Here is an 18,014-nt window from a genome sequence, read left to right as displayed (position 1 = left end):
CATCTTCTGACCTCCAGGAACACTGTGCACACGTGGTGTGCATACACGCATGCAAACATTCATATGCATAGAGTTAAAATGAATAAACCATTTGAAAACTGAGATTACCTTGACAGCATATCCAGAGCAGAGTGTGATCCTTTTGCATCTAGTTAATGTGGCGAGTTCATTGGACACCCATTCCCTGGCCTATTAAATAGCTCAAAAGTAACTACCCCATCACTTGTTGAATAGGTAACATGCGTCTCATTTAGCTGTGTTTCCTAACAAAGGGTAAGTACCACGAACATAATACTTCAAAAGTATTTAAGAATAACTTTCCGTAATAATAAATGGTAACATACATAATTGGGCTTAGTGGGCAGGAGAGAAAATTAATTTTAAACTTTCTATTGATCTATGCAGAGTCGCTAAGACAAATACATATATTGGCTTATGTCTATGTATTGTCTAGTGACCTTAAAAAAAAAAAAGGCTGTTAAGGCTGCATACTGAGACATGCTAAAGTTTCAGAGACACCTGGAATGGGCTCCAAACCCCCGGAATTGTATCCAAAGGCTACTTTTATCCAGAGGAAGCCGTGAACATCTGGGATCTGAGAACATTCTTGTTCTGGGAGGGAAGGCTTTTGTAAGCTTATGGGGCTTTCCACCCTGACAGACTGCCAGCCTTGCAGCCAGGAGGCCTCCAAGAGTAGTCAACGTGTGGCCTTAAGTTATCAAAGGCTTATTGTGAAATAAAACCCTAAGCAGGAGGTCACTATTTCAACGGTGACTCATGCCTTGGGGGACGTAGATCTTCCCAAGCAGAAGTACTGAGGATTACACCACAGCGCTTAGGTTGAAGGGTCCAGATCTGGTCCCCTCGACAGGTCAGGAAAAGCAGTTTTGAGGGGCAATCCCACCAGCTTCCTGGGAAGGGCGTGTCAAATGACAATGACAAATCAGAAGGTCTAAGTGTGTGTGTGTGTGTGTGTGTGTGTGTGTGTGTGTGTGTGTGTGTGTGTGATGTGTATCGGTGGCGGTGGGCGGGAGGGGGGCTGTTTCTCTGGTTTCCTTTGAGGGAGGCAACCTCAGTTCTGGGCTACCTCTCTGCCCTAAGCATGACCTGCCTCAGACCCATCTCTGTTCATATTCTTTCTCCGTGCTCTGGGCTGCCATCCAATTTGCTCCCATCCCCTGGCAAGTCCTTCTAGGGACTGGGGAGGCTTGGTAGGGAGCAGGGGGCAGGGGAGGGTTGTCCAGGCAAGCTAGATCACCAAGATCACTGAAGCTAGAAGCCTGGCTAGAGGAGGGAGGAGGACCCTGGACACAGCCGCGGTGGGCGCGCCCTGCCAAGGAGGGCGGAGGGCGGAGCAGGAGAAGGAGGGAGAAGGGAGGGAGTGTGAGCGAGTGAGACACAAGAAAAGCTTGCGCGCCACCGCCCTCCTCGGGAGAGAGGCTGGAGTGAGGCTGAGCGGAGAACCGCATTTCAATGAGGACTAGCTTCGGCGGCGCATCCGTGCACTAGCGGCCGCAGCCCAGACACTCGTGCTTCGCAGCCCAGCCGCGCCCAGCCCGACGAGGACAGCACCAATAGCTAGCCACAGACAACCCAGAGGCCACCCGTGACCGGTGCGTGCTTTGCCTGGGCTGGGGAAGGAGCGGGCAGGCTCGTCGGTTCCATCTGACCGCAGCCCTGGGTGCCCTGGCCAGGGTAGACCCCTCTGGGCTGCAGCCGCCCCGCCCGCTGTTCCTCGAAAGGCGGCTGGCCTGGGGCTGGCCAGTTTGCCCGGGCTGGGAGGCGTTGTGTGTCCGCGGCTCCAGGGCTGCTGGCTCCTGCCTCTTTTGTCTGGTGCCACCGGCTTTAAATAGAGAGTCTGGCGGGCTGGGCCCGCCAGGCTTTCCATTGCCTTGTTGTTGGAGATGGAGAGCCAGGGTGGAGTAGCTGGGAGAGGCTCTTGTCATTGTCAGGACTGGCTGTGGAACAGGGACCAAGTAGCCTAAGAAGGAATGGTTGGGCCTGGCCTCTTATTGTGTGTATGCTTTCCCAAGTGCCCAGGAGGGTGGCATGTGCCTGGTGATGGGGACTGCAGTCTGCATGGTCTCAAGTTCCTCTGGGGACAGCCAGGCAGCCTCATGTACACGAATTAGTACCTGCAGTGCTAAAAGCATGCAGGGAGGAAAAGACATTTTTCTCCTAGGGGGAGCGCACACGCTGCGCCGCATTGCCCCACAAAAGAGGCTGCTTTTGAAAACCAGGTTTGCAGAGGCATCACTGCTGGATTTGGCAAGGAAATCCTTGAGGGCGAGAGAAGCAGCAAGAAGGGTTCATTCAAACAGGATCCCTCTCTGACTGCACCTGTGAATGTGTGCCCAGGTTACTGTGCACACGCGCTAGGCTGCCACACTGCAGGGTGTTCCACACACACATACACACACACACACACACACACACACACACACACACACAACGTGTCATGTCTGTTCCTAAATATATCGCCTTTCAATAGGAAAAGAAAGTAGGGCAGCATTTCAGGTATGAGATGTTGTATAAATGCAGGTTAGAAGGGATTTCAAGCGAGGTCATATGTAAGAAAATTTGAAAGATGCTCACATCCCATGATGTGGCTTGGGGTGTGATGTGGCTTGGGGTGGTGCACATACTCAGGAGGTACACGCGGGTGTCTTTTATTCCATACCTTTATATCCACCTGACTCCTAATTTGACTGCTGAAATATGCCTTGGGGTTTCCAGATGTGCTAGCTAGGGTTTATGCTAGATTTTGTGTGTGTGTGTGTGTGTGTGTGTGTGTGTGTGTGTGTTTGTGTGTGTTTAAATGGCTGAAATGGGAGCTCATTCACAGAGAAAGATGAATATAGATATTCCTCAGAATTGTGAGAAATCCCACAAAGAGCAATACTGCTTTTCTGGCTTTGTAATATTTATAGAAAAAATGCCTGATAAGAGACAGCCTATGCTGTTCCCCACCCATGGTTTGTGGTCTCTGTGGCTGAGGGCTCTGAGAGCATCCTCGGTGCCATTACACTTGTATCTTGAGACTTGTAGCCACCCATGATCTGTGAATGCCAGCCAAGTGTCTTCCAGCTTCCTCGGCAGGAAGCGTGAACCTGTGGAAGCCTAGAGAATTTTCTTTTAGAGTTCTTACTTCACATGTATGACTAAGACTCTGAAGGCTGAGCCAGCGGAGACGAGGAGAGAACACCTGTTTTCATAGCACACACGCTCACTGAAAGGCTACCGTGGGTCTCGTGAGCCTTGCCTTTTCAACTAGTGAAAGCTGTGGCCTCGACAACTACTTGACTTTGAGCATAGTTCTCCTTTGCTGGCACCATCAGGGCCACTAGTGGGACGCAGGAGATGTCATGCCTGCCCTGCATGAACCCGCGACTAAAATACAAACACTTTCTTCTCTGTTTCAAGCAGATCTTTCTCACTTGGCATGCGTGCTTGTTCCTAAAAGCATTCCCAGTTCACACAGCTGCCAAGACGTCTTGGCTTTTGCCAACTGTGAACCACTGAAGACCCTTGGAACTTGATTTTTCACTTGTCACTGGTCACAGAACTGTACCACTCTTTGCGAGGTCCCTGTTTATTTCCTTTTTTGGCTTATATCAGCTTGGGAGGAAGCCCCCAGGAAAGGACAAATGGCCTGTGCCTTTAAAATGAAAACAAACACAATCAAAAGCCACCTTAGCCTCCAGCACTGACGTTCTGAAGAGCTTAGCGAGTAGACGGATGGTATCTGTCTCCTCCAGCTCCTTCCTCACTCAACCCATGCACAGAATCTTGGTTCTGTTATGCAGCTAATGCCTACAGGACTGGTCCTAGTGGTGACTGTTTTGAAGTTATTTACTTAAAAAAAAAATCAGCAAAACCACAACTAGCATAACTTTTATAAAGATGAAAAACTAGATTACAATTAATTATTTACGAGGCATGAGGGGGCAGTTTTTCTGTTTGAAAGGAAGATACTCTGAACTGAAACAGAGTTTTTTTAATCATGGAGTGCTCCTCCTTGTGCTCCCAGATCCCTTGTGCTCTCTCTTGTGCTCCCAGATCATCTGTGCTCCCTTTGTGTTCCTTTTTGGTCACCTGTGCTCCTTTTGTGCTCCCAGATCACCTGTGCTCCCTTTGTGCTCCTTCTTGTGCTCCCAGGTATCTTAGTAGACTTAACAAAAGAAGAGAGGTGTCCAGCACAAAGTCTAGACAGGTGTGACAGCTTAAAAACTCACGTTTCCCATAGAAACAGGGCCTATTGTCACAGGGCTGGGGCCAAGAGCACCAACTTTGGAATGATGATAAATCCAACTTGAAATTCCAACTCCCTCAAGTGTATCTTAGAGACTCTGGATAAGTCCATTTCTCCAGACCTCGCTTTGATGAGACTAACTGACTTGTTGGAGTCATGTGAGTTTCAGAAGATGTTTTTTATTTGTGTCTTTTTTCTCACATTGTACAGCCTATCCCAGAATCCTTGGGTCACTGTATTCTGGATTTCAATATTGTTTTCTTTTGCTTGGTTTATGTCTGGACTGCACAGTCTCTAGCTGTGGTTTTGTATATGCATTTTCTTATTACAAGTGTTAGTTAATTGCTAACTAGTTAGAGTTTTTTGAGATAGGGTCACAGGTAGCCCAGGTTGACCTTAAACTTGCTATTTGTAGCTGAGGATGGCTCGTCATGCTCAGTTACACACGTTTTAAATTAAACTGACTTATTCAACTGAACAGTAAACTTCTACCGACTCTGAATGGCTCAGGGGTCAGTTTGCTGAGGTGGAGGGAAGTCACAACAGTAAGTGATAGTTTTGATGAGTTCACACCAGGGACTTGGGACGTCCCAGGAAGCTTGGTTCTTCTGTCAAATCTCTATCTCACGTATATTCTATTTCAGTTTGCCCGACATTTTATCATTAAAAATGTATCCTCTTGATTGAGACTTTTCTACTCTCCAGATTGTTGGGTTGAAGCAGTGGTCTTCCTTCAGGGATGCCAATTCTTTTTCAGTTAACTCCTAGCAAGAATGAATTCATTCAATAAGCAGCTTGCTGACAGCAGGGCCCCATAGAAAGCAGAATGGAGCCTGTGGCAGTACAGGTCCTTTTTGCCCAGAAGCTCATCAGACGGCAATCAAATGCCTCTCTCTCTTGTAGGAGCAGGTAGAATGTAGCTCGGTTTCCACTAGTTATCTCTGTGCCAGGGTCAGGAAGAGAAGGCATGGTTTCTTTAAACAAATCAATACTCATCACGTGCCACCTTTATATGTATTGGTAGTTAATATGAAGAATGAAGTGGGTTGTGTCTTACTCCTGCATGTAACGGAGTCTGACAGGTGCCATTCAAGTGGATTTCTCAGTTTTATAACTGGTACTGGGTCAAGTGTGTTCAAGAGTCCAAGTGATGTCTTGATTTCCTTAAGCACAGAGACAGAGTGACCCGTAGGTGGACAGGAGCACAATGGTGACAAATAAGCACACTGTCCTCTTCTTTTTCCCCTCCTCTACCTCTGTTCCCCTCCTAACTCTTCTTACCCCTCCTCTTCCTCTCACCCACCCTCTTTTTGTCATCTCTTTTTATCCCGTTTTATTACTAAGCACAAGCAAAGGTTGAGGGGAAGTCATTTTTTTAGCATATGGGATACATGTTTGTGTTCAGAGCCTTTCTTAAAAAGTGGATAGGATCTCTGGATTGGTTTAATTTCCTCTCCACCTGGCGGTAGAAGCAAACACTGATTGCCCCGCCCCCTTCTACCTTCTTACCTTCCCCCTCCCCTCACCCCCAGTATATAAAAGCTCATTTCTGACCTGCTTGCAGGATTGGCACACACCTGGGCACGGCTCTTACTGAGCCTTGTAGTCAGGCAAAGCTGGGGTGTGGGCGTTGGGGCGGGTGTTTCCGGTTGAAATACCTCTCAACTCTATTATTTGGAGAAAATTAAGAAGAAATGTTCCAGGCCTCGGCTTCTCTACCTATAAATAGGGAGGGTAACACCTTGAGAGGATGTGACTGCAGTCTGAGGGATGGTAGGCAGGCAACAGTGGGATCTGTGTATACCCAAACTGAGGTTGAGTAATGCGCCGTCAACCACTGAGATCTGCCTTTTCCATTCTTTGCTTATCCTCCTCCTCCTTCTCTTGCTCTCCCACTCAGCAACCCAAATACATCACCAGTCACTGCAGTGTTTCCACCCCGCTGTTCTCAGAGCCTCTCAACCCACGATCTTCAGGTAACCAGGTCTGTGTCTCTTTGTAGGGCTCGTAGGTTCCACGCGGAAGCCAGTCATGTCGTTCGGCAGAGATATGGAGTTGGAGCATTTTGATGAGCGGGACAAAGCGCAGAGGTACAGCAGGGGGTCCCGTGTGAACGGCCTGCCCAGCCCCACACACAGCGCCCACTGCAGCTTCTACCGTACCCGCACGCTGCAGACGCTCAGCTCCGAGAAGAAAGCCAAGAAGGTTCGATTCTACAGAAATGGTGACCGCTACTTCAAAGGGATTGTGTACGCCATCTCCCCAGACCGCTTTAGATCCTTCGAGGCCCTGCTGGCTGATTTGACCCGAACTCTCTCGGATAATGTGAATTTGCCCCAGGGGGTGAGAACCATCTACACCATCGACGGACTTAAGAAGATCTCGAGCCTGGATCAGCTGGTGGAAGGTGAGCCTTTGAGGACCTCTGGGGACCCTGCAGGCAACTGAGGCCACTGAGGGTCACTTATCTTTTAGCCCATGGCTAGGGGCCTCTACTGCTTAACATGCGTAAACTTCCTGTTCTGTAAATTCTGTTCCGTAATGCTTAACTTTCCTGTTCTGGTATTCAGCCAGGTAGCCCCAAATAACGACAGGCAGAAGGAAAAAGTGGTAAATCCCAGAGCATTCTGTATGCTTGCTCAAACCCATGTCCTGTTCATCTTAAAAACTCACTTAAAATTTATTTATGTTTTATTCACTTTACATCCTGGGCATAGCCCCATTCCTCCTCTCTTCCCAGTCCCGTCCTCCCCCCTTCTCCCCACTCTCTCCTCCCCTATTACTCAGAAAAGGGGAGCACCACCTCCCATCCACCTCAGCTCATCAAGTCACATTAGGACTGTTCGAGTCCTCTTCCCTACAGGCAGTCCCACCAGGGGGAAGTGATAAAAAAGCTGGTATCAGCCATATTAGAGAGTCCCTCTCTAAAGGACCCCCATGAAGCCAGAGCTGCCCATTGGCTACATCTGTGTAGGGGGCCTAAGCCCACTTTTGTGTCTTTGGTTGCTCAGGGATGTTTTTCTAGGCACCAACTGAGCTTTTGGATCATGCTGTTCAAAAGGTCTTGAACTAAGAATATGAACTTTTAGAGTAGAGAGGGACCTAGAATGAGAAAATAACTCATTCATTTTATCACTGGGGACCCAACACCAGAAAACTCAAATAGTATGCCTATGGTTGTACCCCAAGTTAGTGGTTACCAAAAATGGCATCTTCTGACAATGTTCCTCACTGGGTGCCTCTTGGGGAGGGCTATTGTCTTCCTGTGGCATTGGAAACCAGGAAGCAATTAGTCTGTTCATATTATTTTAAAACCCAGTCTATGCCAACAGATAATCTGTTGTGGACATTTAATGTGAAAATAGGACAGTTTCGTTCCAGGGACACGGCTTGATATTGTGCAAATGATACATTGGCCTCTTCTTGTTCGTGTTTGCCTTGGCCCGCCATGATTTGAATGCGGCATGAAGTCTTTCACTGCCGCAGAAATCATAACTGACTTTAACGACTACGGGCATGATAACAGGATCTGAGGATCCCTCAGCTTCCTTTGGGGAAGTCTTTCTGAGCTGGAGTTTCGAAGGCAAGGATGAAGAAGGTGTCATAGTCATCAGACCAAATGCGGCCCAGTGTCACTCTCAATTCGTCATTCTTCTCGTAGGATTTGGCCAGGCTCCACTGTCCAGCTGTGCCCCGGGCTTGTATAGGTAGCAGGGAGCAACCAAGCCATCCAGCTCAATTGGAGTCCAGGTTTGCAGTCGCATGGCTGCACCCAGGCAGAACCTCCCTGTCTTCCTCCTCTGTAGCTGGCTGGGTTTTGTATGTGATTTCCCCCCTGTGGTCCCCTGGTCCCTTGGCAGGAGTGCCAGTCCAGGCACAGTATGACTGGACGCTAGCCGGTTGTGGAGCAGCCTGAGCTGTGTGTGTTTACTTTTCGGGAATTCACATCTCTTTGGTGGCTTGTCGCCCTGCCAAGACGCCTGTAGCCTTGGCTTTTTTCCTTCTATTCAGAGGTTGGTACTTCCAGCAAATTAAAGGGGAAGAGTGACATGAAGTCTCTCGGTGTCAGCTTTGAGCTTTGTGCCATGTCCTTTGCACGACCTTGGTAAATACAAGGGAAAGTGAAAACATTTGGTGGAGTTTCCCAAGGACTCTGTAGCAAGTTCAGATGACTCAGGTATCTGACCAGTCACCAAGACATCCTGTGTGGGTTAATGGCATTGTAGAAAAACGTGCTCAGATCTCAGCATGTGCTCAGATAGCTCAGGGTTGATGTCTCATTCGACCCTTGAGTCATGTGTGTGGCTTCTTAAAGACAGAGCTGCTTCTGTTTTTTTCCACTCAAAATTGATCTGGACTCACCATGCCCACTGATCAAAGAATGGCATAGGAAGTGGCTGATGACCATACTGCCTTCCTAGCAACGACATGGCTGGTCACCACCATCCCTCCTTATTCTCCTGTTTATTTTACCATAATATAATGCCTACTCCAAGCTATTGTTGTCTTGGCTGCAGACAATTACGATGGCTGAACTGGCTGAGCATGTGTTCAACCTCAGAGCTCTCTTGAGTGTGTAAGTCCTTATGACTCGAGCAATGATCCTGAAAGGGCAAAATTGCACAGCAGGAAATGGTAGTGATAGGATTTGAATCCAGCAAGGCAGGCACTAAGATGCAGTATGCTATGAATCTAGTTCTTACAAAAGGCACCTTTGTGCTTGTTTCAATATATTCATTGTCTTCTGATGTACTTGCAAGGCAGATATTTTATAAATTTATAAATTTATCTAAAAACTACTTATTCCTATCCTTGGTAGTGAATCTCAATGAAATACTTTTGTTCTACTATTTCTTAAAAAAAAAAAAACCAACCCACAAATGCTTCTGTTTTTGTTCTTACAAATGCTCTTATTATTCACTTAATTATAAAATTGTAACTGCTGATCACAGAAACACAGTCATCTTTAAAAATGTTTATTTTAGATGTAGGAGTGTTTTGCCTGCATATATGTATGTGCACTATGCATGTGGTGCCTGCAGAGGCCAGAAGAGGGCGTTGGATGGCCCGGAACTGGAGTTAGAGACTGTTGTGAGACACCGTGTGGGTCCTGGGAACGGAACCTGGGTCCTCTGGAAGAGCATCAAGTGCTCTTAATCCCTGAGCTAACTTTACAGCTCCCAAAGTCATCTTTACATTTTTCTCTTAATACTTCCCCCAATAAAGCAATTGCTGATGGAATATTTTGATGTTTAACATTGTGTTAACTTTTTAAAAAATATACCTTTTTCTTGCTGTGTGCCGGTCTACATTTTTTTGGAGTTTCCAGCTAATTCTTTTTCTAATTCATAATACTCACAATTAGCATGCAGCTGCATTTAGTGTTTAAATAGCTGGAAATTCATTGATATTTGCTTTTTGCCTATTACAGTTTTGCTTAGCCCATTAAAATGCAAAATGTTGCTTCATTCTCATTAGACCCATATTTCTCACTTCACATTCTAATTCATGTGAACATCAGTTTGTGATATCAGCTTTCCATTTACCCTCCCAGTATGACAATGTTGGAGTTTTAATTTAAATGCAGTGACGAGTCTGTTTGGCTTGCAATTATTTTTTAAAGTTTGTTCTTTCTCACTTGATCTCAGGCTAAAAATTCCAAGTAACTATGACAAATGCAGGCTTTATTTATAAATGCTGTGGACACTTTCTGTTTTATTATTAGCCTCCGATCATTATGCATAAGTGTGCTCGAGGCAAACTGATAGAGAAGCTCTGAGCTCAAATTATATAACAAGTGAGTGTGTGGTGGTACAAACAAATGAATATGAGTCTGTATCTGTGTGTATATGTGCATGCACACACGTGTGTACACAAATGTTCTTAAGAGTGTATTGAAGGTGACATTTCAAAGAATTTGCTTTCAAAATGGGCTTGGCATGTTTTCACCAGTCATGGTGCCCACTAAGGAGGGCAGCTCTGCTCTGGCAGTGGCTCACCTGGTGTATGGCCTCCTCCAGGTTTGAGCCATTTCTATTCTACTTTAAGGATACAGTTGTTGTGGATAAATTGGAGTGCCACACCCACATCCTTCCAACTTTTGGGAGAGGTAGCAGGATCCTGGGCTATGACTGGCTGGCTCCTCCCCTGCATTCACAGCTGTAAGGCAGGTGTGAGAGGCCAGAGTCTTTCCTTCTCAGGATTCAAATGACACAGACACTGAGGCCCTGGATATCATAAGTCGGAGTGTATGAGACAGGCTCTTAGAATGGATGGCATCTGCCTCCTCCTCAGCTCCCACTTGTGTCTTGGCCTCTCACTGGTCTTTTTGGAAGTTGCCTGACTCTATAGCTATAGGAAGACCTCTGTCCAATCAGCTGTATCTGTATCCCACCCCACAGTTAAGCGATTTCTCTTCTGTCCTGATTTCTGCTTGCCTGTCTCCCAGGATGGGTTTCTTCCTGTCTTGGAGGAGCTTTGTCACTTCCGGCGACTTGCTTACTTTCCTTGGGGCTCTCTCTGACAAAACTTTAAAATTTAATTTCTGTAAAGTTCTAAAACAGGCATTCCATAAAAGTTTCCAGAGGCAATAAGTATAGTAGTTGTGGCTTTTTTTCTTCTTTTTCTTTTAGTTCTTTCTTAGTGTTAGCAAACATTTTGCAATCTACATGTAATCAACCCAGAATGGTAACTTTAAATGCATCCAGTTCTTCCCCTTGCTTTTCATATACCGTTGTTACCTTGGTGACCCTTGCCTATCAGTAACATTTAGAACAAGTATGTCCTTTTTATTTACTCCACAGTATTCCTCATATAGATAAACCTTAACTCACGTAACCAACCTCCTCTTGGTGAGGTTTGACGATGTGTACAACATCTTACAATTTTTCTGTGAGCACACTTGGAATATATGTTGCCCATTGATACTGGGGGTGATTTTTAGAATGAATACACTGAAAATTATTGGAGTAGAAGACTACTGGAGAATTCCTATCTAGCAAGGTAGTTTCAGTTCACTCTTACCACTTCAAGGGGACAATGTTATTAACTGTCTTGCCACTTGCTAATCTATTAAAAAAACCCTTCTATCCTGTTATGGTTTTAATTTCTATCACTTCATATGCTTAAGGGGCATTTATAATTTTTCCATGCTTTTTGTTTTGCAACTTTTATCATTTTTCTGCCACATTGGCATCATCTTTACTGACACAGGATTTATTTAAGTATTAACCCTTTGTTTTAATGAGTGGTCTTTTTCTATATTCATCTTAACTTAGTGACTTTGTTGATTGTGTGTTCTTTCATGCAAATTTATGCAGAATTTATATACGCCAGTATTTCAATCTATGGATTTATTTTCATGCCTCCTGGGTGCTGTATGCTGTGTGCTCTGAAGTCAAGAAGTCATTTCTCCTCATTTTCTTATATTTTTATTAAAGCATTTTAATTGAGAGAATATTGATGTAATACATGAATTGAGGATTAGATTTTACTTTTAAAATCAAATCTTTGTGTAAATTACAGATATTTCATGTAGAAAGTAACTTGGTCTCACAGAAGTATCACAAGATAGCTGCCTTGGTCTCCCTTAACTAGCTTCCATGATGGAAGGTGTGCATCCTAACGCAGTGGGCAGAGCAGCATGATGCAGCATCTGAGGTTCATCCGTTTTCCCACAGAGGTTGGGACAACCAGACATTGCATTTAGCTGCCATGTCTCTGTTACCTCTGCCAAGAGCTGACAGTTCTTGGGAGTATTGAATACTTCTCCATTAGCTTGCAAGAGGCCCATGTTGGTTGGTCTGATGGTTGCCTTTTGGTATTGAGTGTTTAATGTAGGGATCCCACAGAAGTAATTCTACATCCTGCTGAGGGTGTTATTTTAGAGAAATGTTCTGACACATGTCTTACCCAGAGCCAGCAACTTAAGGCGAACCTTTATTCTAAAATTACTGTGCTCCTTTTGGCAGTGAGTAAGTATTGTAGGAGGACCTTTGAGTCCTTGTAGATCTATCTTCTCTCCTTGAGCATCTGGAATTTGTCAGTAGATCTGTCATGCTTGTTGCCGAGGCATCCTATTTACGAATTTCTATTTCCCTCTTTATCTGCCACTCTTTAGACATGTTGCCCTCGCTCCATTTCCTGCCTCTAAATCATATTTTGTAATCTTACCGTCTCTCATTATTTTAAGGCCACTAGTAAATAATGACCTGGCTCCTTAAGCCAGACCTCCCCTCTGCACTCTAATGGCTGGGATGCAGTCAGCTGAAATGAACACTTAGTCTCTTCAGACTAAGAGGTGTAAATGTGAAATCCTCTTTGCCACCCTCCAGAACTTGTTTCCATTCTCTTACCACAGATTGGTACTGAGTGGTGTCACCACCTGCTAGGTTACTAATTTGTGAACTCCCAAAAGTCCTATGTTGAAACTTAACCACTGACATAATGGTGTCAAGAGATGAAAACTTTGGTGACTGGGTCGTGAGGATGGACTCACAAATAGAACCACTTGCTTGATAAAGGAGTGCTAGGAGAACTACCTTGCCCATTCTCTCCCATGACGACACAGAGGGACGGTGCCATCTGCAAAGAAAGGGCCCCATGGGTCCAGCAGAATTTCCATATGGGCCTGCCTACTTTCTAGAACCTCCAGAATGAAATGCTTGGCATCTGCAAACAAGCTGGCTCATGGCGCTCTGCTGTAGCAGCTTGAATGGAGTAAGATGCACCTAATTTAATATCACCTGCGTCTTCTCCCCCTCTTACCTTTTACATCCGAGATGACACCAAGCCTTGTTAGTTCTGATGGAGACAGTTCTTCAATGTGTTCTCTCCTTTCTTTTGATGTATGCGTCCTTCCAAGACTTCCATGCACTGGAGTAATAATCTCACCTGTTTTGGGGACTGAAAGAGAAATATATACTTCTACAGTAAACATTGTAGAAAAATTTGAACAATGGGGGGAAGAAAGCAAAACTGCCTCATCTCTCTACAACTTGACTGTTTTTACTTTTCTGCTAAAGTGATAAACACCATGACCAAAAGCAACGTGGGATTTATTTCAGTATACATCTTGTAGTCCACCAAGGAGGGAAGTCAGGGCGGGAACTCAAGGAAGACACCTGGAGGCAGGAACTAAAACAGGCCACAAAGAAATCCCACCTACTAGCTTTGTCCTATGGCTTGCTCAGTTTGCTTTCTAACAGAACCCAGGACCACCTGCCCAGAGGTGACACCACCCACGGTGGACTGGATCCTCTCACAGCAATCCTCAATCAGGAAATCCCCTTACAGACTGGCTTACAAGCAAATCTGATGAAGGTGTATTCACATCCAAGGTTCTTCTTCCCAAATAACTGTAGCTTGTATCAAGCTGACAAACAATCAAACAAACAAAACTCTAAGAAGGACAGCTTCTCTTCTACCTTAGGCTCACACAGGTGTCCTCCTCACAGGCACATGTAGGTACATGGAATCATGGGTAATAACACAAGTTCCTGAGTCAGACCGAATCACTGTTTGAATCTTGATTTCATCATTACATATCATGTGACCTTGAACAAGCTACCTAGGTCGTTATGCCTCAGTGTGCCCCACAGTGAGAGGCATACTAATATTGGACTCATAGGCTGTGGTGAAGATTACAGGTGAAATGGCATGTCTGCTGTACGGCTGACTTCTTATTTTACATTGACCTCTCCAGCCTACTGAATGGCTAAGAGTAGATCTGCCTCTAGTCACTTGTAGAAAGTGTCCATTTGAGACACTCTCATTTCTACTGTCTGTTGGGAGTGGGACTAGGGATTGAACCCAGACCTGTGTGCTATGTGCATGCTAGAAATATGTTCTCTCACCAAGCAACACTTCCAGCTTTCTCATTTGACATCCATAGGAACTCAGTGACGTTTCATTGAGCAAACCAATACCCTGAAATCTAAGGGACTGGTCAAAGGTCACATACTTACATATTACAATCTTGAGCCTGAGTTTCCACTTATCTCTTCCTTCCTACTGATAAGTTCATAATCCTTCAACAAACATTTAAAACACCCCTTCACACCATCATTTATGCATACATATTTGTGTATAACACACACATACTCCCTCTCTCTCTCTCTCTCTCTCTCTCTCTCTCTCTTAGATCCTGGGAAAAATATACCTGGCATAAATCGGACTCTGCTAATGAAAGGGTTGGATAAATGTATTTCTAATTTTACACATTCTTATGGGGGATAAGTACATGTTTGAAAAATGTTTAAAACTATTAGCAACATAAATGTTAGCACACATTCTGTGCTGGTTAGTTTTGTTTGTTTGTTTGTTGTCAACTTGATACAAGCTAGCGTTATTTGAGAAAAGGGAACTTTAATTTTAAAAAATGACACATCAAATGGCTTTTATCAAATCTGTGGGGGCATATTCTTGAATAATGATTGATATAGGAGAACCCAGCTCACTGTTGGCAGGAGTCCTGGGCTGTGTAAGAAAGCAGGCTGATCGAACTATGAAGAACAACCCAGTGCGTAGCACTTCTGTGGCCTCTGCTTTAGTTCCTGCCTGGAGGTTCCTGCCTTGAGTTTCTGCCCTCACTTCCTGTCACAATGTACTACAAGCTAGAAGCAAAACTAAACTCTCTCCCCACATGTTGCTTTTGGTCAGTGTTTTATCTCAGCAGTATAAAGCAAACTTAGACACATATTCAACTGTCTTTTTATTTTTGGGACTCTGGCTGATCTATTTCTCCGCGGCTGCTTAATTCTGTGGCATTGCATGCTCGCCACATTTTAAATATTCATTTAAAAACACGACTTAAGATAACAGAAAGCAGATTGTGCTGGGTGAGGCCTGGGCCACTCCACCTGTGCTCCTCAGCTTCTGCTAACGAAGCCTCTGTGTGGCGGTGGGAGGACTGTGATACAAGCTTTAACTCTGTGATGTTTTGACCTCCTCCTGTGAAATATGCTTTTAGAATCAGTTAGCTCATAGTTTGCTGCCTCTCAGCTGCTGTGCTGTCTTCTTGCGGATAATCTGTATATTTTCAGACCAATGACTTCATTAGCATATTCTCAAGTCACATGTTAAGAAGCACTTTGTGATATTAGACTGCATTTGTGAAACTACAGCTTGTAGGCTAGTCATCCTCCTCATTTTCAACAACTTTGAACTGACTTTCTTGTGTGTGTGGGTCTGTCAGTATGATGTAGACAATAGAAAAGAAAGGTGATTATTCTTGCTAGCTTTTTATACTTTTATCTGGCTAAACAGAATCTTTATATTATATTCTCATCAAACTTGTTTAAAAAGCTGTGTACAGATTCATTTTTAGATTTCATATGATCTCATGTACCAGATATTCATGCTTCTAATTTTAAAGTTTGCTGAAAATTTAAGTGCCCTTAAATATCAAAAGAAAATCTCCATTTTGAATTCCAGTTCTTTTTCCTCAGGAAGCTGATTTGTATGTATCAGCACTGCTATCAGCAGCTGATGGGAGGGAAATGCTTTTGTTTTTGTTTGTTCTTCTCAAGATGCCAGTCTCCATCAAAAGAAAGATACTAGAAGTAAGATGTGGTATTTTGTCTTTTTAAAATTCATTCTCAGCCGGGCGTGGTGGCGCACGCCTTTAATCCCAGCACTCGGGAGGCAGAGGCAGGCAGATTGCTGTGAGTTCAAGACCAGCCTGGTCTATAAAGTGAGTCCAGGACAGCCAAGGCTACACAGAGAAACCCTCAAAAAAACAAAAACAAAAACAAAAAAAATTTATTCTCCATCATTCCTCCGTTGATTTGAATGTAATAGGTGATTCTTGCCTCTATGTAGAAAGGAGAAATGAAAGACTGAGTGTGGGGGAAGGAAATGGTTTCCCTAGGTGTAATTTGAAATTCCCTCTCTTCCTCAGGGGAGAGCTATGTCTGCGGCTCCATCGAGCCCTTTAAGAAGTTAGAGTACACCAAGAATGTGAACCCCAACTGGTCCGTGAACGTCAAGACCACCTCAGCTTCCCGGGCAGTGTCTTCGCTGGCCACTGCCAAGGGGGGTCCTTCAGAGGTACGGGAGAATAAGGATTTCATTCGGCCCAAGCTGGTCACCATCATCAGAAGTGGGGTGAAGCCACGGAAGGCTGTCAGGATCCTGCTGAACAAGAAAACGGCCCATTCCTTCGAGCAGGTTCTCACCGACATTACCGATGCGATCAAGCTGGACTCGGGTGTGGTGAAGCGCCTGTACACCCTGGATGGGAAGCAGGTAAGGGCCGAGCTTGGGGGACTGATTTTATAGGCAAAAGCCAGGAAACTAGGGGGGGGGGGGCTGTACCTGGCATAAAGTGGGGACCTCAAGCGCATGCTTCGTTGCTAGTTGAAGGGACTGGGTTACCTGGTTAACAAACATTTGTTGATCTGAGACTAGTTGAATGTTGGTGCCAGACAAGATTGTCTTAATAAAGAAAAACAAAGCGGGGGGGGGGGGCTGTCTTTGAAGAGTAAATCACTTTCATTATTTTTATTATTTCAGTAGTTATTTGCTTAGCACAACAGTGCTGCTCTGCCTTCCGTTTTCAAATTTGTCCTATGTCCTTTAAGGCCCGTTAGAGCCTTAAAGATGACTAAGATGCCAAGAGGAACCTAGGCTGACAGGGTAAAATAGGAGGTGTTTGTTGAGCTAACCCACACTGTGTGCTTCTGTGTCTCAGAAATATACATTAGTCAGGATCGATCCAACTGTAGAGGTTTTAAAATCTAGCTAAGGAATGGTATGTTTGCACATGGACTACTTGAAGAAGGTTTGCCAGCATACAGAAGGGGAACTACAGGAAAAAAAAAAATCCATGCTGATCATGTGCATGGCATGCTTGCTACTCATGTGCAGTCAAACGGTGCCCTTTTGTTTACAACAGTCATTTTCAGCATTATTACCTTTGCTGGAAATGTATGTTTTTGCACTATATTTTTATCAGTATTTAAGAATTTCATGCAATGTATTTTGACCATATTCATCCCATCCTATTTCCCCTAACTCCTCCCAGATCCACCCCCACCCCTCATCCTTCTAACTTTGCGTCCTCTATTTTTTTTTTATAATAACCCACTGAATCCGATTTGTGCTGTGCGCGCGCACACACACACACACACACACGGGTATGGGATCATCTACCGGAGCATGGTCAACCTACCAGAGGCCTCTTACCCTTACACCATCTCACTTCCCCAGAAACTATCCTTGAAAATAGTTTTTAATGCAGTTCTTTTGAACAACTTTTTATAATTTGAAGGCGATTTGAAGGATTTGTATGCTTAGCTCGTCTTAAAAATCTAAGCTGGGTTCATAATGAAGAGACTCGTTGTATTAAGTAGGACTGTCATGAAAGTTCCTGAAGGCTAGCACTGCCAAACTTTATGAATGAGAATAGATGCTAACAGTGTAAAGAGTGTCAGTCATGAAGGATCACTTCCCCAGGGATCCATTTAAATGTCCTAACATTAAAATTCATTAGGAACGCAGGAGCGTGCCAGTTGTCTGTGAGTATTGACCATGTTCTCCTTGGCTCATAAAACTTGCATGTAGATAAGGATCGGAGGGGTAATAATCTCTATCTTACAGACCTAAGGGGCCTGAATGTTATCTGTATGTCATTGGCCAGCAAGTGTACCACGGGCTTGTCAAGTATGGTGGCAACAAGGAGAAGAATGACACACTTAGACATTTAAGCACATCACAGGTTGACAACCATCCCATAGCTCTCCATTTTCCTGAGCTGATTTTT

General features: G+C 44.7%; 1 protein-coding gene across 7 annotated transcripts in view; it reads left to right on the top strand.

Moving 5' to 3' along the window:
* Positions 1-1,327: 1,327 nt before the first annotated feature.
* Positions 1,328-18,014, top strand: part of DCLK1 (doublecortin like kinase 1) — a 286,204-nt gene continuing 269,517 nt past the window's right edge. For 2 of the 7 annotated variants that reach the window (XM_084768719.1, XM_084768720.1), the window contains exons 1-3: positions 1,382-1,613; positions 6,255-6,659; positions 16,152-16,498. In XM_084768719.1, the coding sequence (XP_084624845.1) occupies positions 6,284-6,659; positions 16,152-16,498 (723 nt within the window). In that variant the 5' untranslated portion in view covers positions 1,382-1,613; positions 6,255-6,283. Of the gene's footprint in view, positions 1,614-6,152; positions 6,660-16,151; positions 16,499-18,014 lie in introns of all 7 variants that reach the window. The other 5 variants (XM_084768721.1, XM_084768722.1, XM_084768716.1 and 2 more) reach the window with 4 other exon arrangements.

The sequence above is a fragment of the Acomys minous genome, assembly GCF_964271855.1.
Source record: "Acomys minous genome assembly, chromosome: 19".
NCBI lineage: Eukaryota > Metazoa > Chordata > Mammalia > Rodentia > Muridae > Acomys > Acomys minous.
Note: the sequence above shows the minus strand (reverse complement) of the source record. Positions and strands in the feature narration are given on the sequence as shown.